At 53.3% G+C, this 25,506-nt stretch overlaps 1 protein-coding gene across 2 annotated transcripts in view; it reads left to right on the top strand.

Annotated features, from left to right (window-relative positions):
• The first annotated feature begins 7,841 nt into the window (after positions 1–7,841).
• The window catches only part of PPP1R12C (protein phosphatase 1 regulatory subunit 12C), a 29,649-nt gene continuing 11,984 nt past the window's right edge, over positions 7,842–25,506 (top strand). For both annotated transcript variants that reach the window (XM_034944331.3, XM_034944330.3), the window contains exons 1-4: positions 7,842–8,222; positions 12,692–12,822; positions 12,902–13,020; positions 22,358–22,517. In XM_034944331.3, coding sequence (XP_034800222.1) covers positions 7,902–8,222; positions 12,692–12,822; positions 12,902–13,020; positions 22,358–22,517 — 731 coding nt within the window. In that variant the 5' untranslated portion in view covers positions 7,842–7,901. The remainder of the gene's footprint in view (positions 8,223–12,691; positions 12,823–12,901; positions 13,021–22,357; positions 22,518–25,506) is intronic.

Raw genomic sequence — 25,506 nt, 5'->3', positions numbered from 1 at the left:
GTCACCAAGGAGGGAGTAGAGGTGTCCCATACTTGTGGATTAAGGTGGGGAGATACAAGGGGAGGATGTGAAGGAGGCTTTGAACTGGGGAAAAGGGTGGCAATGAGGTGTGGCTGTAGCCCAGGAATGATCAAGGAAGCAGATAATTTGGTTATAATGTCTTGACCTAATAAGGGAGCTGGGCAGGTGGGGATAACTAAAAAGAAGTGCATAAAAGAATGTTGTCCAAGTTGGCACCAGAGTTGGGGGGTTTTAAGAGGTTTAGAAGCCTGGCCGTCAATACCCACAACAGTTGTGGAGGCAAGGGAAACAGGCCCTTGAAAAGAAGGTAATGTGGAGTGGGTAGCCTCCATATTGATTAAGAAGGGGACAGACTTGCCCTCCACTGTAAGAGTTGCCCAGAGTGTCTGTGATGGTCCAGGAGGCTTCCGAGGTGATCGGGCCGCGTCAGTCTTCAGCCGCTAAGCCAAGAAGATCTGGGAAGGAGTCAGTCAGAGGGCCTTGGGCCGGAGTTCCAGGGGCTTTGGGAGTGGCTGCTGGACAAGTTGGACAGTCCAATTTCCAGTGGGGTCCTGCACAGATGGGACACAGCTTAGGAGGAATCCCGGGCTGCAGGCATTCCTTGGCCCAGTGGCCAGATTTCTGGCACTTGAAGCAAGATCCTGATGGAGGAGGCCCTGTAGGAATGCTGGACCACTGCGGCGTAGGCATTTTGGAGTTCTCGTGTCCTGGAGATGTGGCTGGGGTTTCTCTCACAATGGAGGCAAGGAATTGCAACTCAGAAATATGTTGCTATGCAGCTGCCTCTACTCTATTAATGTACACCTTGAAGGCGAGGTTAATTAAGTCCTGTTGTGGGGGTTTTGGAGCTTTATTTAATGTCAGGAGCAGATTGGGTAATAAAATGCATATTGAGAATAAGAGGCCTTCTGACCCTTCAGGGTCTAGGGCTGTAAGGCGTCTCAGGGTTGCTGCCAAACGAGCCATGAACTGGGCTAAGTTTTTATATTTGATGAAAAAGAGCCTAAATGCTAACTGATCTGGGAGAGGTCGGATAAAGGAAAAGGAGCATTAACCTTGACTATGCCTTTGGCTCCAGCCACCTCTTTCAGAGGAAATTGCTGGGCAGGTGGGGGAGGGCTAGCTGCAGATTGTAAACTGGACTGGGTGTGGGGAGAGGAGGTGATAGAAGGATTACAGGGTGGGGGAGAGGAGGCTGAGGAAGAATTGGAGCCTGATTCAGCCTGGTGGGGAGCAACCTGAGGAGGAACAGTCTGGGGAGGAGGGGAGAGGTCAGATGGGTCGGTAGAAAAGGAAGATTGAAAAGACTCAGTGACGCTTGGGGTTGAGACTGAGGGGACAGGCAGGAGGGAAAGGAGGAGGATTTGGGACAAGTCGCATTAGGAACAGAGACTAGGGAGGGACCAATGTGTAAAAGAATGCCTGGATATCAGGTACCTCAGACCTTTTGCCCATTTTACGACGAGAATTATCTAGATCTTGTAGGATGGAAAAATCAAAATTGCCGTTTTCTGGCTATTTAGAACCATTGTCGAGTTTGTATTGGGGTTAAGCAGCATTGCAGAAGAAAATAAGGTGTTTAGGTTTTAGGTCAGGTGTGAGTTGAAGAGGTTTTAAGTTCTTGAGAACACAGGCTAAGGGAGAAGAAGGAGGGATGGACGGTGGAAGGTTGCCTATAGTGAAGGAGGCAAGCACAGAGAAAAGAGAGAGTAGAGACATGGAGAGAAGGGGTAGGGGGTGCTTGCCCCCCAGGAAAGTGGTGCTTGCCACTAAGGGTGAAGGATCAAGGCAAGCGTCCCCGCGGTGATCAGACACCTCTGAAACGTGGGTGAATAATCAAGCAGGCGTCCCCGCAGTGATTAAACACCAAGGGAAGACTGTCTTCCCGAGTCCGTGACCAGCGCTGGGGTTTTGGGTTCACGTATAAAACGCGTCTCCTCTGTCTCTACCAGAAAAGGAAAGGAACTGAAATTAAGAGAAGGGAGAGACTGAAGGGTGGCGCCAAGATTCAAAGGAGAAAGAGGTTGAGGGATAGTGAGAGAGGTTGTAGAAGAGAGTAAAAAGAGACCGCTTACCCAATTTAAAATTGGTGAAATATTCCTTGGACTGGTTGGTCTGAGGACCTGAGGTCATAGGTGGATCCTTCTCACGGTGCAAAAAGCAGGAGGACAGGGGATTTATCTCTCAAGGGAGGTCCCCTGATCTGAGTCACGGCACCAAATGTCACGCACGTCCATGTGAAGAGACCACCAAACAGGCTTTGTGTGAGCAAAAAGGCGATTTATTTCACCTGGGTGCAGGTGGGCTGAGTCCGAAAACAGAGTCAGCAAAGGTGGGATTATCATTAGTTCTTATAGGTTTGGGATGGGCGTACAAAGTACATTCTCAAGGGCAGGGAGAATATTACAAAGTACCTTCTTAAAGGCGGGGGAGAATATTACAAAGTACCTTCTTAAGGACCAGGCAGAATATATCGTATCAGTTAGGGTGGGGCGGGAACAAATCACAATGGTAGAATGTCATCAGGTAAGACTATTTTCACTTCTTTTTTGGATCTTCAGTTGCTTCAGGCCATCTTCATGTATATGTGCAGGTCACAGGGGATATGATGGCTTAGCTTGGGCTCGGAGGCCCGACACTGGGAAATGTAACCATTATTCTAGATGGCTATGCTAAACCCAGCATAAATCAGAGGTTCCATTATGTTGAGAAAGAAGGGGACAACGAATATTGGGCAACAATTTGTCATCTCTGCCACTGAAACCACTGCTTCTCTGTCCACTACATTTTATCAAAGGCAGAGTGTCTTGCAATCAGCTTGACTTGCAAGAGGCTCAAAGGCCTCTTGGAATGCCTGCATCAATTTGCTTTTGTGGCATAAAAAGTTACCCCAGGTGGGCGCAGTGGCTCACCCCTGCCTGTAATCCCAGCACTTTGGGAGGCTGAGGCGGGTGGATCACTTGAGGCCAGGAGTTCAAGACCAGCCTCGTCAACATAGTGAAACCCCATCTCTACTGAAAACACACAAAAAGTAGCCAGGCATGGTGGCTGGTGCCTGTAATTCCAGTTACTTAGGAGGCTGAGGCAGGAGAATCACTTGAACCTCAGAGGTGGAGGTTGCAGTGAGCCGAGGTCATGCCACTGCATTCCAGCTTGGATGACAGAGTGGGACTTGGTCTCAAAAAAAAAAAGCAAAGAAAAAAGAAAAAAGTTACCCCAAATATTAGTGGCTTGAGTCAGCAGTCATCTGTTTAACTTATGGTTTGAGGGCTGGGCGCGGTGGCTCATGCCTGTAATCCCAGCACTTTGGGAGGCCAAGGCGGGCGGATCATGAGGTCAGGAGATTGAGACCATCCTGGCTAACACAGTGAAACCCCATCTCTACTAAAAATACAAAAAAATTAGCCGGGTGTGGTGGCAGGCGTCTGTAGTCCCAGCTACTCGGGAGGCTGAGGCAGGAGAATGGCGTGAACCCAGGAGGTGGAGCTTGCAGTGAGGGGAGATCGCGCCACTGCACTCCAGCCTGGGAGACAGAGCGAGACTCCGTCTCAAAAAAAAAAAAAAAAAAATTATAGTTTGAGAGTTGGCAAATTGGGCTGGGCTCCGCTGGGAGTTCTTGTCTGGCTGATCTTGGCTGGACTTCCTCATGCATCTGCAGTCTCCTGGTGAATCAACAGGGGCTGGCTGTGGTCATCCCACCAGTGCCTCTTCATGTTCCCACAGCTGGACCCAGATCCCTCCTGATTATAATGGCAGTGCTAAACTAACAATGTCATTGAGGAGTTATGTTTGGCTGATAGTAAGAGACAGCTCCCCAAATAACAATAGTTTTGGTGAATTGGAGGTTTGTTTTCTTATATGTAACCTAAAAGACAAGAGGTAGGCAGTCCAGGGAAGGAAAGGCAGATCCCAACTGCCATCAGGAACTGAGGCTTCTAAGGCCAGGTGCAGTGGCTCATGCCTGTAATCCCAGCACTTTGGGAGGCCAAGGCGGGCAGATCATGAGGTCAGGAGTTTGAGACTATCCTGGCCAACACGGTGAAACCCCGTCTCTACTAAAAATACAAGAATTAGCCAGGCGTGGTGGCGTGCACCTGTAGTCCCAAGAGAATCGCTTGAACCCAGGAGGTGGAGGTTGCAGTGAGCTGAGATCATGCCGCTGCACTCCAGCCTGGGTGACAGAGCGAGACTCCATCTCAAAAAAAAAAAAAAAGAAATTCCAGTTCTGGATTTGACAGTCCTCAGATTGAACCTTGTCTTGGCCAATTTCTAGCTCTGTGACTGGGGCTAGTCTCTTAGTCTCTGCCTCCTGGAGTTGATGAGATGATGTACATAAAATATCTGATAGGCATGTGATGTTGGCTGTGAGCATCTTCATATGCTACTCAAGAACATCATCTTTTGCTCTTGTCTTTCTGTGGTAAAGGTTTTGTTTTCACTTCTAGGGCCTGCTGTTTGCTCTCAATGATAACAGTGGAATGTTGGTGCTTAACCTTGGAACTGCAGGCCCTCCTCACTGGTGTAAATAACCTCAGAAAGATAAGAAGAAAATGTTCCCACTTCTTCTGTAACAGCAGAAAAATAGATATTAGTCTGCACCATAAAGATGGTTCAGATAAGCAGGTGAAGTTAGAACATCCACAAAAGTATAAAATTGACTCTTCTGTCCTGTGTGGAGAGGGGTAAGAGTATTATAAGCCCATTCTGATTTCTGTTATTTTACTCTTTTTTGATTGTGCCAGTGCAATCCAGCCTGGGCGATGACAAGAGTGAAACTCCATCTCAAAACAAACAAACAAACAAACAAAAACAAACCATAAACACAAACTCATAAACAACATACATCCGGCCACAGACATGATTGCAAATACACACAATTATACATAAAGGCACAGAATACATACAGAACCAGAGCTACACGATAACACCCTGAAGACCGACTTCTTGTTTTCCTGGGGGAAGGAGGTTGGTGTGTAAGTATGTGGAAAGTGTGGGGTTCAGGGACCACACCTAAGAGCCACCAGAACTATCCCTTTCTATAGAAACAGGCTTCGTGGCGGATGAAGACCCCATCTTGGGGTTCCACCAGATATTCCTATTAAAGAACATCAGCTGGGTGTGGTGGCTCATGCCTGTAATCCCAGCACTTTGGGAAGCTGAGGCGGGTGGATCACTTGAGGTCAGGAGATCGAGACCAGCCTGGCCAACATGGTGAAACCTTGTCTCTACTAAAAATACAAAAATTAGCCAGGCGTGGAGCACGCCTGTAATCCCAGCTACTTGGGAGGCTGAGGTAGGAGAATCACTTGAACCTGGGAGGCGGAGGTTGCAGTGAGCCGAGATCACATCACTGCACTCCAGCCTGGGCGACACAGTGAGACTCCGTCTCAAAAACCAAACCAAACCAAACAAAACAAAACATCAGCGATGCAATGATGCTTGGGTTTGCACCAATGATATGCAGGCTTGCTCTGCACAACTTCAGCTGACCTCCTCTCCACTGGGCCCTCACGCTGCCTCCTCTTCCCTCCTCTTTCCAGAACTATTGCCACTCCTCCAGATATGATGCACAAATGAGCAGGGTCGCAGTGGGAGTGGGCGCAGTGTGCTGATGCCACCAAGGTGTTGTGCATGACGTCTGGACACTAGACTAGTTGCATGTAATGGGAGAAGTTTGTGTTGTACCAGCGCATGCCTTGGAAAGACTTAAGTAATGCAAAAGGCTGTCCTTTAAAAAAAAAAAATCTGGCCGGTTGCGGTGGCTCACGCCTGTAATCCCAGCATTTTGGGAGGCCGAGGCAGTCGGATCACGAGGTCAGGAAATGGAGACCAGCCTGGCCAACATGGTGAAACCCCGTCTCTACTAAAAAACGAAAATTAGCTGGGCGTGGTGGAGCACGCCTGTAACCCCAGCTACTCGGGAGGCTGAGGCAGGAGAATCGCTTGAACCCGGGAGGCAGAGTTTGCAGTGAGCCGACATCGCGCCACTGCACTCCAGCCTGGGCGACAGAGCAAGCCTCCGTCTCAAAAAAAAAAAAAAAAAATCTACTGACAAGTTGCTCTACTTAACCCAAAGAAAGTGAAGGAGAAAGCGGCTGCCTCACCGCCTAGACATTGAGTCGCCGGATGTTTCAATGCCTCATGATACAATAAAACCACAAAAATTTTCGTAACAGCAGCAGCAACAACAACAACAACAAAAGAGAAAGAGAGAGGGAAAGAAACAGGCCTCGTGGGATGCGCAGTTTACGTCTCCGCGCAAACCCAAGGACTTCAGAGTGGGTGGGAAACTCCCACAGCGCTTGGGACACAGTCTGTAGTCTCTGTCCCGATTTTGGCCCTTTTCTGTATGATTTTTATGGGACTCTTCCTGTCTCAAAGTGCCAGCCACCTTCCCAATCTGGAGTTGGGCGCGGGATCCGTAAGGTGAAGATCAAGGTGTGCTCGTCGCTTGGGCCCGCTGAAAGGTGATTCGCCCCCCACCTGCTGGAACTCCTTGCCCGGGACCACCAATCCCAGCATGCCTTGAGAGCGCGCGAGGGCCTGGGCGGTTCCCAGGAGGTCCGGGTGGGCGCAGGAGAAGCGCGGGCCAGTGAAAGCTCTGAGAGCCCTGTCCCTGTGGACACTGTGTCTTGGGTTCCTTTACTCGGTGTGGCTCAGGGATTACCATTAGGGAGTGGAGTGTGGATTTCTCTTGCCCCGAGCCCTAAATGCCTTGGGGCCCTGCCTTGCACCCCACTGTGCTTTTAGGGGTGTGGCCCTGTGGGCTACATTTCCCAGCGTGCCCTAGGATCGTGGTCCTGACCTTTTCACCGCAAATTTCATTTCCCAGCATGCCCTGCGAGGTCACCCAGGGAAGCTTGGAAGTGGACTGTCTTTCATGGCTTCTAGGTTGCGGACTCAGTTTCCCATGGTGCCCTGGTGAACCCATTCATTCATTCATTCCAAAAATATTTGCGATCACGTTCTCTCAGGTTCTGTTCTAAGAACCGAGGACAAGTAGTGCACAGAAGACAAAAGATCCCGCTCTCGTGGAGCTTATTTCTAGTTAAGGGGTCAGGAAAAAACCCAAAATAAATAAAACCCAGCTGGGCATGGTGGCTCACGCTCGTCATCCCAGCAGGATTACAGGCCGAGGCGGGCGGATCATGAGGTCAAGAGATCAAGACCATCCTGGCCAACATGGTGAAATCCCGTCTCTACTAAAAATATAAAAATTAGCAGGGCGGGGTGGCGCGCGCCTGTTATCCCAGCTACTCTGGGGACTGAGGCAGAATTGCTTGAACCTGGGAAGCGGAGGTTGCAGAGAGCCGATATCGCGCCACTGAACTCCAACGTGGCGACAGAGCGAGACTCCGTCTCAAAACAAAGAAAACAAAATAAAACAACAATAACAAAACAACTCTGCCTCTCCCCGCACTCCCTCCCACGCGGCTGTCCAGTCGAATTCCTACCTGCCCCGGGGCAGCCTGCTATTCATCCCCTTTACCCGGTGCTATATACTTCCTAGTATGCCGTGGGGCACCCCTCCTGCCTGTAGACTCCATTTCCCAGCATTCCCCGGAGGAGGCCCTCATCTGGCGATTTCCACTGGGCGCCTCGGAGCTGCGGACTTCCCAGTGTGCATCGGGGCACAGCGACTCCTGGAAGTGGCCAAGGGCAACTTCCGCTAATGGACTCCATTTCCCAGCGCTCCCCGCGACCTGCCCAGCACACCCTGGGGCAGCGCCGTGACGTCAGCACGCCGGGCGGGGACCGGGAGATCCCTGGGGCGGTGGGGGGCCAGCGGCAGTTCCCGGCGGCCCCCGGGGTGGGCGGGCGGGTGGTGGCGGCGGTTGGGGCTCGGCGCTCGCTCGCTCGCTGGGCGGGCGGGCGGTGCGATGTCCGGAGAGGATGGCCCGGCGGCTGGCCCGGGGGCGGCGGCGGCGGCTGCCCGGGAGCGGCGACGGGAGCAGCTGCGGCAGTGGGGGGCGCGGGCGGGCGCCGAGTCTGGCCCCGGAGAGCGCCGCGCCCGCACCGTCCGCTTCGAGCGCGCCGCCGAGTTCCTGGCGGCCTGTGCGGGCGGCGACCTGGACGAGGCGCGTCTGATGCTGCGCGCCGCCGACCCTGGCCCCGGCGCCGAGCTCGACCCCGCCGCGCCGCCGCCCGCCCGCGCCGTGCTGGACTCCACCAACGCCGACGGCATCAGCGCCCTGCACCAGGTCAGCGCCCCCCGCCCGGCGTCTCCCGGGGCCAGGTCCACCCTCTGCTGCGCCACCTGGGGCATCCTCCTTCCCCGTTGCCAGTCTCGATCCGCCCCGTCGTTCCTGGCCCTGGGCTTTGCCACCCTATGCTGACACCCCGTCCCAGTCCCCCTTACCATTCCCCTTCGACCACCCCACTTCCGAATTGGAGCCGCTTCAACTGGCCCTGGGCTTAGCCACTCTGTGCTGACCACTCTGCCCCAGGCCTCCTTACCATTCCCCTTCGACCTACTCTTTTCCGCATTGGAGTCGCTTTAACTGGCCCTGGCTTTGGCAGCCTGTGCTGACCCCTGCAGTCCCCCTTACCATCCCTCCCTCGACTTCCCCTCTTCCGATGTTGAGCCTCTCCAGCCGGTCCTGGACTTTGTCTCCTTCCCTGCCCTGCCCTCTCCTGAACCTGAGCCAGCTCCCATAGCTCAGTCTGGTCTATCTGCCTGGCCCTGGCCATTGTCACTTTGCGCTGCCCTCCTCTCGCCCCCGAGTGCCCTTGCTGTGTCGCCTGAACTCTGCCCTCTAACGCTGCCGTCTCTCTCCTGAGTCCTGACCACTTTGAGCTCTACTGGCTTCTGCGCCGCCTCTGGCCCACTGTTTCCCCTTCCCAGGCAGGTCCTGCTTTCTCTGACCTGCATTCTCTCCCCTGGGCCTGTGCCGCTTTCTGTCTGCAGCTTGTGGCCTGGGTCACCTCTACGGCTGGCCCAGATCCTTCCCTGCCGCCTCCTTCAGGTTCCATCTTCCTCCACTCCCTCTTCCCCTTGCTCTCTGCTGTGTTGCTGCCCAAGGATGCTCTTTCCGGAGCACTTCCTTCTCGGCGCTGCACCACGTGATGTCCTCTGAGCGGATCCTCCCCGTGTCTGGGTCCTCTCCGGGCATCTCTCCTCCCTAACCCAACCCCATGCCGTCTTCACTCGCTGGGTTCCCTTTTCCTTCTCCTTCTGGGGCCTGTGCCATCTCTCGTTTCTTAGGATGGCCTTTTCAGACGGATGTCTCCCTTGCGTCCCGCCTCCCCTTCTTGTAGGCCTGCATCATCACCGTTTTTCTGGACAACCCCAAAGTACCCCGTCTCCCTGGCTTTAGCCACCTCTCCATCCTCTTGCTTTCTTTGCCTGGACACCCCGTTCTCCTGTGGATTTGGGTCACCTCTCACTCCTTTTATTTGGGCAGCTCCCCTACCCCCCTTACCTCTCTAGTCTGTGCTAGCTCTTCCAGCCCCCTGTCATGGCATCTTCCAGGGGTCCGAGAGCTCAGCTAGTCTTCTTCCTCCAACCCGGGCCCCTATGTCCACTTCAGGACAGCATGTTTGCTGCCTCCAGGGATCCTGTGTCCCCGAGCTAGGACCACCTTATATTCCCAGGGCCGGTTAATGTGGCTCTGGTTCTGGGTACTTTTATCTGTCCCCTCCACCCCACAGTGGGGCCACTAGGGACAGGATTGGTGACAGAAAAGCCCCATCCTTAGGCCTCCTCCTTCCTAGTCTCCTGATATTGGGTCTAACCCCCACCTCCTGTTGAGCAGATTCCTTATCTGGTGACACACCCCCATTTCCTGGAGCCATCTCTCTCCTTGCCAGAACCTCTAAGGTTTGCTTACGATGGAGCCAGAGAGGATCCTGGGAGGGAGAGCTTGGCAGGGGGTGGGAGGGAAGCGGGGGGATGCGTGACCTGCCCGGTTCTCAGTGGCCACCCTGCGCTACCCTCTCCCAGAACCTGGGCTGCTCTGACGCGGCCATCTGGTGCGTTTCACTGATCCTGGTGCTGCAGCTTCCTTACACTTCCCAAGAGGAGAAGCAGTTTGGAAAAACAAAATCAGAATAAGTTGGTCCTGAGTTCTAACTTTGGCTCTTCACCTTTCTAGTCCCCAATTTATATTGTTCCTCCGTGCGTCAGTTTTACCTGTGAGATAAGGCCAGTAGCCAGCCCCGTCCTGGCAGGGCTGTGGTGAGGAGGGGTGTGTCCGTGTGGAAAACTCCCTTTGTGAGAATGGTGCGTCCTAGGTGTTCACCAGGTCGTGGCCGCCTCTACCCCCTTTCTCTTTCTCCATCCTTCTTTCCTTAAAGAGTCCCCAGTGCTATCTGGGACATATTCCTCCACCCAGAGCAGGGTCCCGCTTCCCTAAGGCCCTGCTCTGGGCTTCTGGGTTTGAGTCCTTGGCAAGCCCAGGAGAGGCGCTCAGGCTTCCCTGTCCCCCTTCCTCGTCCACCATCTCATGCCCCTGGCTCTCCTGCCCCTTCCCTACAGGGGTTCCTGGCTCTGCTCTTCAGACTGAGCCCCGTTCCCCTGCATCCCCCAGAGGCCCCAGGCCACCTACTTGGCCTGGACCCCACGAGCGGCCACCCCAGCCCTGTCTACCAGGCTGCCTTTTGGGCGGGTTCTCCTCCCACTGTGGGGTGACTGCTTGGCAAACTCACTCTTCGGGGTATCCCAGGAGGCCTGGAGCATTGGGGTGGGCTGGGGTTCAGAGAGGAGGGATTCCCTTCTCAGGTTACGTGGCCAACAAGCAGGGGAGCGGGGTTTGGGTCAGGTCTGGGTGTGGGGTGACCAGCTTATGCTGTTTGCCCAGGACAGCCTAGTTTTAGCGCTGAAACCCTCAGTCCTAGGAAAACAGGGACGGTTGGTCACTGTCTCTGGGTGACTCTTGATTCCCGGCCAGTTTCTCCACCTGGGGCTGTGTTTCTCATCCTGCATCCTTCTCCAGGCAGGTCCCCAAGCATCGCCCCCCTGCTGTGGCTGTTCCCAAGTTCTTAGGGTACCCCACGTGGGTTTATCAACCACTTGGTGAGGCTGGTATCCTGCCCCCATTCCTGCCCCCCAATTGCCTTAGTGGCTAGGGGGTTGGGGGCTAGAGTAGGAGGGGCTGGAGCCAGGATTCTTAGGGCTGAACAGAGAAGAGCTGGGGGCCTGGGCTCCTGGGTTTGAGGGAGGAGGGGCTGAGGGCCTGGGCTCCTGGGTCTGAGGGAGGAGGGGCTGGGGCCTGGGCTCCTGGGTCTGAGGGAGGAGGGGCTGAGGGCCTGGACTCCTGGGTCCGAGGGAGGAGGGGCTGGGGCCTGGACTCCTGGGTCTGAGGGTGGAGGGACTGGGGGCCTGGACTCCTGGGTCCGAGGGAGGAGGGGCTGGGGCCTGGACTCGTGGGTCTGAGGGAGGAGGGGCTGGGGGCCTGGACTTCTGGGTCTTAGGGAGGAGGGGCTGGGCCTGGACCCCTGGGTCTGAATGGGGAGAGGCTGGGGGCCTGGACTCCTTCATCTGAGGGCGGAAGGGCTGGGGCCTGGCCTCCTGGGTTGAATGGGGAGGGGTTGGGCCTGGACTCTGGAGTCCCTGGTGCCCAGGCTTCAGGCATCTTTCACAGGGATGTCTGTACTGGGCAGGTCCTTGAAAGGGAAAGGCCCATTGCTCTCCTTGCCCCCCTCCCCTATCGCCATGACAACTGGGTGGAAATAAACGAGCCGAGTTCATCCCATTCCCAGGGCACGTGCGGCCCCTTCACAGCCCGAGTTTCCATGACCTCATGCTCTTGGCCCTCGTAGCTCCCTCCCGCCTCCTCCAGATGGGCAGCTTTGGAGAGGTGAGGGACTTGGGGGGTAATTTATCCTGTGGATCTAGGAGTTTAGCTTCACTCCTCCCTCAGCTCCAGTTCAGGTCCCGGAGCCCACCCAGTGTCCACAAGGCCTGGGGCAAGTCCCTCCTCCGACCCCCTGGACTTTGGCTTTTGTCCCCCCAAGTTTTGGACCCCTAAGGGAAGAATGAGAAACAGTGGCCCGTGTCAGCCCCTGGCTGCAGGGCCCCGTGCAGAGGGGGCCTCAGTGAACTGGAGTGTGACAGCCTGGGGCCCAGGCACACAGGTGTGCAGCTGTCTCACCCCTCTGGGAGTCCCGCCCAGGCCCCTGAGTCTGTCCCAGCACAGGGTGGCCTTCCTCCACCCTGCATAGCCCTGGGCCCACGGCTTCGTTCCTGCAGAGTATCTGCTGGGGTGTTTCCGGGCTTGACCCTTGGAAGGACCTGGCTGGGTTTAAGGCAGGAGGGGCTGGGGGCCAGGACTCCTGGCTCTGAAGGAGGAGGGGCTGGAACCTCTTCCCTAGTCTGAGCACTGGAAGCGCCACCTGTGGGTGGTGACGGGAGTTTTGCTGTGTCTAACAAGTACCATGTGGGGTTCCCGCACCCAGATGAGAAGCCCCATCCCTTCCCTGTTCACTTCCTGTTTGCAGGTAGCCAGAAGTCCTTTTGTGGTTTCCACTGAGCACTGAAGGCCTGGCCGACCTGACCATTGGGCAACCAGGCGTATCTTAAACAGCCAGTGGCCAGAGGCTGTTGGATCATTTTCCCCACTGTCCTAGCACCGTGTCCCTGGATCTGTTTTCGTGGCTCCCTCTGGAGTCCCGACTTGCTGGGACACCGTGGCTGGGGTAGGTGCGGCTGACGGCTGTTTCCCACCCCCAGGCCTGCATTGATGAGAACCTGGAGGTGGTGCGCTTCTTGGTGGAGCAGGGCGCCACTGTCAACCAGGCAGACAACGAGGGCTGGACGCCACTGCACGTGGCCGCCTCCTGTGGCTACCTAGATATCGCCAGGTGAGGCAAGGGAGGGCCGGGCAGGACCTGGTCGGGGTGGGGGCCTGGACCCTCAGCCCTGACCAGCCCCCACCCCCAGGTACCTCCTGAGCCACGGGGCCAACATCGCCGCTGTCAACAGTGACGGGGACCTGCCCCTGGACCTGGCCGAGTCGGACGCCATGGAGGGGCTGCTGAAGGCGGAGATCGCCCGCCGAGGTGGGCTCTGGTGTGCTGTGTGTGGGGTGGGGGACACCTCCTCACCCGTGGTCTCCAGGCTGGGAGCTTTAGAGGCGGCCTGGGCACCGAGGCTGACCCTGCTTCCTAGGATTGTCTTTCTTTGTGCCTCAGTTTCCTCACCTGTGAAATGGGGGTGTAGGGGCCTGCCTCCAGGATTGCTTGGAGCCCAGCACACGCACAGGATGAGAACTCAAACCCCTACCAACTGGGATTGTCAATCCCCCTGAGTAACTGAGGGGATTGGAATGCCGGGGCGGGGTGGGTGGGTGGAGGGACTCACCCAGGAGTGCGTTAGGTAGGATTGCTGGAACCCTGCCGCAGGTCTTTCTGGGAGGGGATGCGTTTACTTGGGGGGGAGTAGGGGCATGCAGGGGTTGCCAGGGACTGGTCTCCCTGTTCTCTGAGACTCATGGTACCCCAGGAGCCTTCATATGGGGTCCAGGAGCCCCTGAAACTGTGTCTGGCCAGGTTCATTTTTCTAGGGAAGGGGTGTTGCTTCTAGCAGGTGTGTGATGGCCACACAGGATCCCTGGGTCCCCAGCATGTCTTCTAAAGTCCTGGGCTTGCCTCCCAGCTCTGCCTGTGACTGGTGACTCCAGGCACGTCCCTGAAGCTCGCTTCCCTGATTTCCTAAAACAGGACCACCGGTGCCGCTTCATGGGGTGGTTGTCAGGGTCTGGCTGGGTTGGAGTGGAAGGGTGTGAGCATGGTTCCCGGCAGACTCCAGGGGACCGTGTGGAAGGAAAGGGAGACTGACGAGGAAATGAGATACCGGCAGCCTCCGAGACTTCTGACGCGGCTGTCCTGACGGGGCCGCTGGCCAGGCTGAAAAAGGATAGGATTCCGCGTGGGTTCAGGGGGCCACGAGAGCCATGCGGGAGGACTAGCTAGCGGGACACGTGGCGGCGGAGATCTGAGGTTCGGGAGCCCGTCTTTGGTTGAAATGGGGAGTGGGTCAAATCAGCCCTGGACCTGGATTCTGTCTCCTTCCTCCTCCAACTTTTTATTTTGGGAAAGCTTCAGATTTACAGAAAAGTTGAAGCAATAGCATGTGACTACCCATATGACTTTCACTAAGATTCGCCAGTGCTTTTTCTTTTTTGTTTTTGTTTTTTAGACAGCTTTTTGAGATGTAATTCACCTACCCTACAATTCACCCAAAGTGCACACTTCAGTGCTTTTTAGTATATTCACGGGGTCGGGCATTCATGACCACATTGATTGTAGAACATTTTCATCATCCCCCAACGAAACCCTGCAACCGCTTAGCCATCACCCCCAACCATGCACCCCCGCCCCCCCACGAAGCCCTCTCTGCCTTCTGTCTCTGTGGATTTGCTGTTTTGTACACTTCACATTAAGGGAATCATACAGTATAGAATCATCAGCTTTTAACTTTTTGATAGATTTGTGTTCCTTCTCTCTGTCCCTCCCTTGCGATCTCTTCCCAGGTATAGACATAAACACATTTTTTCCTATCCTTTCTCCTCCTGTTTTTTCCCTCCATCTCTCCCTTCCTTTCTTACCACCCCACCCCTGCCTTTCCATTCCTGAGCCTTTTTTTTTTTTGAAACAGAGTTTCACTTTTTGCCCAGGCTGGAGCGCAATGGCATGATTTCGGCTCACTGCAACCTCCACCTCCTGGGTTCAAGCGATTCTCCTGCCTCAGCTTCTGGGTAGCTGAGATTACAGGCGTGCGCCAGCATGCCCAGCTAATTTTGCATTTTTAATAGAGATGGGGTTTCACCATGTTGACCAGGCTGGTCTCCAACTCCTGACCTCAGGCGATCTGCTGGCCTCGGCCTCGCAAAGTGCTGGGATTACAGGCGTGAGCCCGGCCATTTTGAGACTGTGTTGCAGGCATTGTACATCTTCGCCTGATGCACAGCAGGTATCTCCTGCCACAAGGAAAACCTCCTGCAGAACCACAGTAGGGATGCAACACACTACCCCCTGTGTTGACCTTGATGCTACACTCTGACCCACCGCACCAACCTCGATGCTACATTCTTACCCACTGCACCAACCTTGATGCTACATTATCACCCACCGCACTCACCTCGATGCTACACTCTCACCCACCGCACGAACCTCGACGCTACACTCTCACCCACCGCACCAACCTCGATGCTACACTATCACCCACCGCACTTACCTCGACGCTACACTCTCACCCACCGCACCAACCTCGACGCTACACTCTCACCCACCGCACCAACCTCGACGCTACACTCTCACCCACCGCACCAACCTCGACGCTACACTCTCACCCACCGCACCCACCTCGACGCTACACTCTCACCCACCGCACCCACCTCGACGCTACACTCTCACCCACCGCACCCACCTCGACGCTACACTCTCACCCACCGCACCCACCTCGACGCTACACTCTCACCCACCGCACCCACCTCGACGCTACACTCTCACCCACCGCACCCACCTCGACGCTACACTCTCACCCACCGCACCCACCTCGACGCTACACTCTCACCCACCGCACCCACCTCGACGCTACACTCTCACCCACCGCACCCACCTCGACGCTACACTCTCACCCACCGCACCCACCTCGACGCTACACTCTCACCCACCGCACCCACCTCGACGCTACACTCTCACCCACCGCACCCACCTCGACGCTACACTGTCACCCACCGCACCCACCTCGACGCTACACTCTCACCCACCGCACCAACCTCGACGCTACACTCTCACCCACCGCACCAACCTCGACGCTACACTCTCACCCACCGCACCAACCTCGACGCTACACTCTCACCCACCGCACCAACCTCGACGCTACACTCTCACCCACCGCACCAACCTCGACGCTACACTCTCACCCACCGCACCAACCTCGACGCTACACTCTCACCCACCGCACCAACCTCGACGCTACACTCTCACCCACCGCACCAACCTCGACGCTACACTCTCACCCACCGCACCAACCTCGACGCTACACTCTCACCCACCGCACCAACCTCGATGCTACACTATCACCCTCTGCACCAACCTTGATGCTACACTGTTGCCTGCGTTTCTCCTTGACATTCTTTGTAGCCTCTCCCGCTCTGGTTCAGGGCCCAGCTAGGGATCCAGATCTGGTTGATTTAGGCTCCCTCTGTCTGGATCAGTCCTCCTTTTCCCTTGGACCCCAGGGAGGCCGGGAATGGCCTCCAGGGGGTCTGTGAACTTTCTGACATTGTATTTTCCTGCAGAAATTGCTCATAACTTGCATCAGCTTCTCAGAGGGGGCCATGCTTCTTCCCTCCCGTGGGGTGAGGAGAAGGCTGGGAGGGATACATTGGTGGGGGATATTGGCTTGTAGGATCAGCCAGGAACGAAGACCACTGGGGCCACTGGAAAGACCCTCAGCCGCGCTGCTCGGGGTGGGACTCTGCGGCCCGAAATCAGAAGGCGTCTGCCTGTGACACCCCGTGACACCCGGCTCCACACAGGAGCCTCAGAGGGGCTGCAGTGCGCAGGACCTGGGTCACAGGCTGCACCCCAGCTCTAAGGAGGGCGGGGGCTTTTGCGCCCCCTGCAGGACACGCCCACATAATGCAGAATTCCCCGAGGTGCTGGCATCCAGACTGGCTCTGGCCATAGTGTGGCCCTGGCAGCCACTCACAGGCAGGGCTGGGAGAGAAGACAGACCGGCCTCAGGCACGACCATCCCCTTCGCTTTCCCTGGCTTACTTGCTGTTTTCCTCTCTCTGGGTCTGGGGTTCAGTGAGAGCACGTGATCTGCTCAGCCAGTCACCTCGTGGCCTGGAGCCACCGCTCCCTCCAACACCGCGAAGTCCTCTGGCCCAGTCGACTCGGGCTGAATCGGGCATGACTCTTTGCAAGAACCAAAACCCGTTCCTCCTGGCTCAGGCCGGAAAAGGCCATTTGAGGCCTGGCACAGTGGCTCAGACCTGTAAGCCCAGCACTTTGGGAGGCCAAGATGGGAGGATCTCTTGAGCCCAGGAGTTTGAGACCAGCCTGGGAAACCTAGTGAGAACCCATCTCTATAAAACAAAACACATTAGCCAGGCGTGGGAATGCACGTGCGCTCCCAGCTACTCAGTAGGCTGAGGTGAGAAGATTGCTTGAGCCTGGGAGGTGGAAGATGCAGTGAACCACGGTCACTCCAGCCTGGGGGACAGGCAAGACCCTGTCTCAACCAAATAAACCAAAACAAAAAAGGCAATTTATATACCCATGTTCATAGCATTGTTCACAATAACCCAGAGGTAGGAGCAACCTAGTGCCCGTCATCGAATGAATGGAAAATCAACATGTGGCCCATCCATGCAGTGGAACATGATTCAGTCTTCATCCCAGCACTTAGGGAGGCCGAGGCGGGCGGATCACCTGAGGTCGGGAGTTTGAGGCCAGCCTGACCAACATGGAGAAACCCTGTCTCTACTAAAAATACAAAATTAGCCGGGGGTGGTGGCACATCCCTGTAACCTCAGCTGCTCAGGAGGCTGAGGCGGGAGAATCGCTTGAACCTGGGAGGTGGAGGTTGTGGTGAGCCAAGATCGTGCCACTGCACTCTAGCCTGAGCAACAAGAGGAAACTGTGTCTCAAAACAAAAAACAAAACAAGACAAAACAAAAAACACACAATGTAGATGTATCTTGAGGACATTATGCTAAGTGAAAAGTGAAAATAAGCCAGTCACAGAAGGACAATTACTGTCTGATTCCATGTCTGTGAGGTACCCAGAATAGTCAAAATAATGGAGACAGACAGTAGAATGGCTGTAGTCAGGGACTGGGAGGAGTGGGGAGAATAGGAAGTAGTTTAGTGGGTACACATTTTTTTAAATGATTTTTATATTTTTTGTGGAGACGGGGTTTCACCACGTTGCCCAGGCTAGTCTGGAACTCTTGAGCTCAAGTGATCCACCCACCTTGGCCTCCCAAAGTGCTGGGATTGCAGGTGTGAGCCATTGTCCCTGACCTAGGGTACATGATTTTAATTTTGCAAGATGAAAAAATTCTGGAGATTGGTTGCACAACAACCAATTGTGACTACTTAATGCCACTGAATTGGGGTTAAAATGGTAAATTTTAGGCTGGGCGCGGTGGCTCAGGCCTGTAATCCAGCACTTTGGGAGGCCGAGGTGGGCAGATCACCTGAGGTCAGGAGTTTGAGACCAGCCTGCCAACATGGTGAAACCCCGTCTCTGCTGAAAATATAAAAGTTAGCCAGGCGTAGCGATGTACACCTATAGTCCCAGCTACTCGGGAGGCTGAGGCAGGAGAACTGCTTGAACCCAGGAGATGGAGGTTGCAGTGAGCTGAGATCTCACCACTGCACTCCAGCCTGGGCAACAGAGCAAGACTCAGCATCTCAAAAAAAAAAAAAAAAGATGGTAAATTTTATACTGTGTGTATTTTACCACATTTTTTTCACTCTGAGATGGAGTTTCTTTTTTTTATTTTTATTTTTTATTTTTTAAATTTATACTTTAAGTTCTATGGTACATGTGTACAATGTGCAGGTTTGTTACATATGTATACATGTGCCATGTTGGTGTGCTGCACCCATTAACTCGTCATTTACATTAGGTATATCTCCTAATGCTGTCCCTCCCCCCACCCCACGACAGGCCCCAGTGTGTGATGTTCCCCTTCCTGTGTCCAAGTGTTCTCATTGTTCAGTTCCCACCTATGAGTGAAAACATGCAGTGTTTGGTTTTCTGTCCTTGCGATAGTTTGCTGAGTGATGGTTTCCAGCTTCATCCATGTCCCTACAAAGGACATGAACTCATCCTTTTTTATGGCTGCATAGTATTCCATGGTGTATATGTGCCACATTTTCTTAATCCAGTCTATCATTGATGGACATTTGGGTTGGTTCCAAGTCTTTGCTATTGTGAAAAACGGCAGCAATGGAGTTTCACTCTTGTTGCCCAGGCTGGAGTGCAGTGGCATGGTCTTGACTCACTGCAACCTCTGCCTCCCGGGTTCAAGCGAGTCTCCTGCCTCAGCCTTCCAAGTAAGTGGGATTACAAGCACCCGCCACCATGCCCAGGTAATTTTTGTATTTTTAGTAGAGATGGGGTTTCACCATGTTGGCCAGGTTGGTTTTGAACTCCTGACCTCAGCTGATCCACCCGTCTCGGCCCCCCAAAGTGCTGGGATTACAGGCGTGAGTCACCATGCCTGGTCACATTTTTTTTTTTTAAAGGCAGTCTATGGCCTTATGTAGCTGAAGTCCATATGGGCTCTAGGCATAGCTTGATCCAGGGGCACAAGTGAAGTCCAGAGCATCTCTCTATCACTCTGCTGAACTCTGTTGGCTTCACTCTTAGGCAGGTTCTCTCTGTGAGGCACTCAGCATGGGTCCTACTGCAGGCCCATATCACAGCCAAAACGCAGCACCTCTTGCCCTGTGCGTGATGCTCACTGGGCCACCTTGGTCAGATGGCAGCTCCTGAGCCCATCACTGTTGCAAAGGTGACAGGAAGGCCTGGTGATGTGCGCACCCTGGAGCCAGGCTATGGGCCCGGTCACATTGAAACCATATGGGGCAAAGTGTGGGTGAGGAAAGTCAAGATGAGGTCACAGGGGAAGGGAGAATGGATTTTCGTAGGCCCAAGCAGCTGTGCTGCAGGGACACACAGCAGCACCATGTCCTACGCAGAAGGGACCCTCCCTGGCCACTTTGCACAGGGGCATGGAACTGGCAGGAAGAAGACATGATGTGTTTTTGAAACATTTGAAGCCAGCTCGCTTGGAATTCCAGCATCCAAGTCAGCTGGAAGAGGGGGAGTTACCCTTGGAGGCAGGCGGAATCGAGTGTTGGACAGCTCCAAGTGCTGACAAGGGCGGACACGGGAGCTGATTTCTGCCTGGTGGGAAAGGTGATGATTCCAGCTACTTTGGGAAGTGGTTGGTCGGCATGGATTATAGCCGAAGGCCCCAGCTTTGCCTTGTTCTAGCAGTTCCACTCCTGGGCAGCCCGAGAGAGGCCTTCCCAACCATGGGCAGACGTTCATCATAGTATTGTTTGCAGTAGTAAGAGGTCGGAGCCCACACCAAAGAGGATGGATCAATCACTAAACTCTAAATGAGTGATCTAAGCAGGGGTCAGCAAACTTTCTCTGTAAAGGGCTAGACAACGAATGTTTCAGGTGTTGCGGGACACACCGTGCCTGGCACCACTATTCCGCCAGTGCTGTGGAGCGGGAGACTGCCAGGGATGGTGTGTGAATGAATGGGAATGACTGTGTTCCATCCCACGTTTATTGACAAAAATCGCCTTTGAGAATAGGCAAATCCGCAGGGACAGAAAGATTGCTGGGTGCAAGGGGCTGGCGGGGAGGGAGGTCTGAGAAGTGACTTTTTTTTTTTTTTTAAGACAGGATCTCACTCTGCCTCCCAGGCTGGAGTGCGGTGGAGTGATAATGGCTCACTGCAGCCTTGACCTCCTGGGCCCAAGTGATCCTCCCATCTCAGCCTCCCAAGTAGCTGAGACCATAGGTGTGCACCACCATGCCCAGCTAATTTTATTTTTCTAGAGACAGGGTCTCCCTGTGTTGCTCAGGCTGTTCTCAAACTAGTGGGCTCAAGTGATCTCCCATCTTGGCCTCCCAAAGTACTGGGATTACAGGCATGAGCCATGGTGCCTGGCTGGGAGTGACTTCTTCTTGGATACAGTATCCATTTGGGATCATGAAGAAGCTCAGGAAGTAGATAGTGGTGATGGTTGCATAATATTGGAGGTATCCTAAATGCCACTGAATTGTGCACTTTAAAACAGGGACGTTGGTAAATTTTATGTTGTTTATTTTACCACCACCACCACCACAACGAAAGATAAAGAAAACACAACAGGTGGTCAACACCCACAAGCTATAGCTTTCTGATCCCTGGGCAAGGGCTCTGTCTACAGATACAGACAGATCTCAGCAACATGTTGAACACAAGAAGCAAATTGCAGAAGGATGTGCAGCAGACATGCAGAGGGCGCTGACTGTGGTTGAATAAAAAGCCAGTCACCCTCCCTTCCCCTCCCTGAATTGAGACCCATTCGGCTATAATAGGATTGAACAGTTGGTGACTCCTTTAAAGAAATGACACAGCCACGTGTGGTGGCTCATGCCGGTAATCCCAGCGCTTTGGGAGGCCAAGGCAGGAGGATCCCTTGAGCCTGGGAATTTGAGGCTTCAGTGAGCCATAATTGCACCACTGTACTCCAGCCTGGGTGACAGTGTGAGGTCCTGTCTCAAAAAAAAAAAAGGGTCAGATGCGGTGGCTCCTGCCTGTAATTCCAGCACTTTGGGAGGCTGCGGCGGGTGGATCATGAGGTCAGGAGTTCAAGACCAGCCTGACCAACATGATGAAACCCCATCTCTATTAAAAATACAAAAGTTAGCTGGGTGTGGTGGCGTGTGCCTGTAATCCCAGCTACTCAAGAAGCTGATGCAGGAGAACCGCTTGAACCTGGGAGGCAGAAGTTGCAGTGAGCCAAGATCGTGCCACTGCACTCCAGCCTGGGTGTCTGTCTATATATGTTACCACTTCTGTCTATATATGTTACATATATAGGAGATATATATATATAGGTTTTATATATACAGGAGATGTGTATATATAGGTGTTATATATATAGGAGATGCATATATATAGGTTTTATATATAATATATAAATATTTTTTATATTTATATTTTTGTGTGTGTATATATATATATATATATATTTTTTTTTTTTTTTTTTTGACAGAGTCTCACTGTGTTGCCCAGGCTGGAGTGCAGTGGTGTGATCTCAGCTCACTGCAACCTCCAACTCCCGGGTTCGAGCGATTCTCCTGCCTCAGCCTCCCAAGTAGCTGGGACTACAGCCACCTGCCACCACACCTGGCTAAATTTTTTTTTTTTTTTTGTAATTTTAGTAGAGATGGGGTTTCACGGTGTTGGCTAGGCTGGTCTTGAAGTCCTGAGCTCGTGATCCACCTGCCTTGGCCTCTCAAAGTTGCTGGGATTACAGGCATGAGCCACTGCACCCGGCCATGGTTTTATATTAAAAATAATAAAAATACGGTGAATTTCTGGTTGAAATGGGGAAAGGCCTGTGATCTCCATTTTCCCAGTGCTTAGCGCTGACTCAGAGACCCTGAGTGGGACACACGACTGCATGGAGTACAGTTGGGAAACAACTGGGCTAGTCTGGGCCTCCTGAGTCTCAGAGGGGAGCAGGGGGAAGAGCTCTGGGCAAGTCACTGGGCTGAACCCTGGCCAGCCCAGTGTATGACCCTGGGTACTCCAGGTCACGGGGTGTGAGTCCTACTTCGTGCCTCTTATCCTCCTAGGTGTGGACGTGGAGGCAGCCAAGCGGGCAGAAGAGGAATTGCTCCTTCATGACACGAGGTGCTGGCTGAATGGGGGCGCCATGCCAGAGGCCCGGCACCCCCGCACAGGCGCCTCTGCCCTGCATGTGGCTGCTGCCAAGGGCTACATTGAGGTGATGAGGTGAGTTGGGCCAGTCTGTTCCATCTTGCTGTCTTATACCTTCCTGTGGATCTTGTCCTTTCCCTTTCTTTTTAAATGTATGTACCGAAGGCTATGTATTTCCCTCTAAATACAGCCTTAGCTGTACCCACAAGTTTTAATGTGCAGTCTTTTTTTATTGTCATTCAGTGTAAAATATTTCCCAATTTGTAATCTTTTATTATTTATTTATTTTAGACAGGGTCTTGCTATATCACCCAGGCTGGAGTGCAGTGGCACAGTCGTGGCTCACTGCAGCCTCAAACTCCCCAGGCTCAGGTGATCCTCCTACCTCAGCCTCCTGAATAGTGGGGACTACAGACGCACACCACCATGCCCCGCTAATTTTTGTAGAGTTGGGGTTTCACCATGTGGCCCAGGCTTGTCTCGAACTCCTGGGCTCAAGTGATCCGCCTACCTCAGCCTACCAAAGTGCTGGGATTACAGGTGTAAGCCACTGTGCTTGGCCTAATTTCAAAATATATAGGACTTCTAGTCATCATTTTGTTACTATTTTCCTGGCTTAATTGCATTGTGGTCAGAGAATGGGTTCCATATGATTCTAGCTTTTGAAATGTATCGTTTTACCTTATATACCCCAGTACATGTAAGTCGGAAAAGAATGGTGTCATCAGGTACAGTGTTCTCTGTAGGTTATTAGGTCAACCTTGTAATCATGCTGTTTTATTTGTAGTGCTTTATCTTTAGTGATATTTCACCCACTGCTTATTCTGTCAGTTACTATGAGAGGTGCATTTAAATTCTTGCTGTGATTATGGACTTTGTTTCTTCTTATAGTTCTGTCAGTTACAATTTGTATATATTTTAAGACTAGTTTATTTGGTGCATATATAGTTTATTTTTGTTTGTTTTTGAGACGGAGTCTCGCTCTATCACCTAGGCTGGAGTGCAGTGGTGTGATCATAGCTCACTGCAACCTCCACCTCCTAGGTTCAAGGAATTCTCCTGCCTCGGCCTCCCCAGTAGCTGTGACTATGAGAGTGCGCCACCACACTTGGCTAACTCGTATTTTTAGCAGAGATGGGGTTTCTCCATGTTGGCCAGGTTGCTCTTGAACTCCTGACCTCAGGTAATCTGCCTGCCTCAGTCTTCCAAAATGCTGGGGTTACAGGTGTGAGCCACTGCACCCAACCAAGGTGCATATATAGTTTAAATTGTTATAGTACACATTCCCTTTCTGTCATCCTCACCTCAGTCTTAGGTCTTATTTTGTTCCTATTTGGCCGCCTTTCCCCTTTCTATTAAAGTTGTTGGTTCCAGTTCTCATCCTCAGGCTCCTCATTCTTTTTTCAGTTCCCTCTTCTCTCTTTTGTGATCATATACTTTATTATTTAGTATAAAAATGAAGTTAACATGAATTCCTCCCTGTCTCTGCTCATCTCTATGTTGACAGTTTTTAGTCAGGTTTTCTCGGTGAGGTACATAAGATGCCTCTAACCGCTCCAGGCCGCTGTTCCTTTGGCTTAGCACCTGTAACAGCTCCAGGCCGCTGTCCCTTCGGCTTAGCACCTGCTGAAGCAGAGCCCCTGGACCTCAGTGTCTGGCCAAGTCCCAGCTCTGTTGCTGACTGGGCCCATCCCTGAGCTGATCCTTACGACAAGGGCGACTGGAAACTCTAAATGGTTGGGCCTAGTGATGTGCCCAGGCCTGGAGGCCGTGTCCTTTTCCTCCCACGGCTTCCACCCCTGAGTCCTGGGGGCGGCTTCATCTCCTGCCACTGCACCTGCATCCCAGCCAGCAGGAAGAGAGAGGGGGCAAAGGAGCAAACATCCATTCCTTTCACGAGAGCAGTCCGCAAGCGGCACCACTTAACGCCAGCATCCCATTTGCCAGACACTAGTCACATGACCGCTCCTCGCTGCCAGGAACAGTTGGAGATTTGTCTTCAGCTGGGTGGCCTGTGTCCGGCCGGGGGGCCTGTGTGGGTACTGTTAGTAAAGGGAGAAATGGAATCCATATTCGTGGAAGTGAAGCACTTTGGACTTAGAAATATTCATGACTATAGTGTTATTGCTGCTCCTTTGTAAGGGGACATGTTTACACTCAGACCTACTGACTGCATTTTTTGTTTTATTTTTACTTTTGAGATGGAGTCTCGCTCTGTTGCCAGGCTGGAGTGCAGTGGCGCGGTCTCAGCTCACTGCAACCTCTGTCCCCTGGGTTCAAGCAATTCTCCTGCCTCAACCTCCTGAGTAGCTGTGATTACAGGTGTGCTCCACCATGCCCGGCTAATTTTTGTGTTTGTAGTAGAGACAGGTTTTGCCACGTTGGCCAGGCTGGTCTCGAACTCTTGACCTCAAGTGATCTGCCCGCCTCAGCCTCCCAGAGTGCTGGATTATAGGCATGAGCCACTGTGCCTAGCCTGACTGCATTTTTAAAATAATGTAACCAGCATTCTCCTCATCAAAGATCTGTTGCAGGCTGGGCGTGGTGGATCAAGCCTGTAATCCCAGCACTTTGGGAGGTCGAGGCAGGCGGATCATGAGGTCAGGAGTTCAAGACCAGCCTGGCTAACACAGTGAAACCCCGTCGCTATTAAAAATACAAAAAATTAGCTGGGCATGGTGGCAGGCACCTGTAATCCCAGCTACCTGGAAGGCTGAGGCAGGAGAATTGCTTGAACCCAGGAGGCAGAGGTTGCAGTCAGTGGAGATCGTGCCACTGCACTCCAGCCTGGGTGACTGTGAGACTCCATCTCAAAACCAAACCAAACCAAAACAAAAAAACACTTGTTGCAGAGTAGAGGTATACGTTTATTTGATGTTACTCATTCGATGCTTATTTTTGAGCCCTGCTGTGTGCCAGGCAGTCTGTTAGGTGCCAGGGAAATGGGTAAACAAGACAGATCTGGGCCTGTGTGCGGCTCATAGCCTCGTGGGGAGACAGACATTTTGGGCGGATCGCTCTTGCTGCGGGGCTGTCCCGTGCATCACAGGATGTGGGGCAGCCT

This window comes from Pan paniscus, chromosome 20 (genome assembly GCF_029289425.2).
Source record: "Pan paniscus chromosome 20, NHGRI_mPanPan1-v2.0_pri, whole genome shotgun sequence".
NCBI lineage: Eukaryota > Metazoa > Chordata > Mammalia > Primates > Hominidae > Pan > Pan paniscus.
Note: the sequence above shows the minus strand (reverse complement) of the source record. Positions and strands in the feature narration are given on the sequence as shown.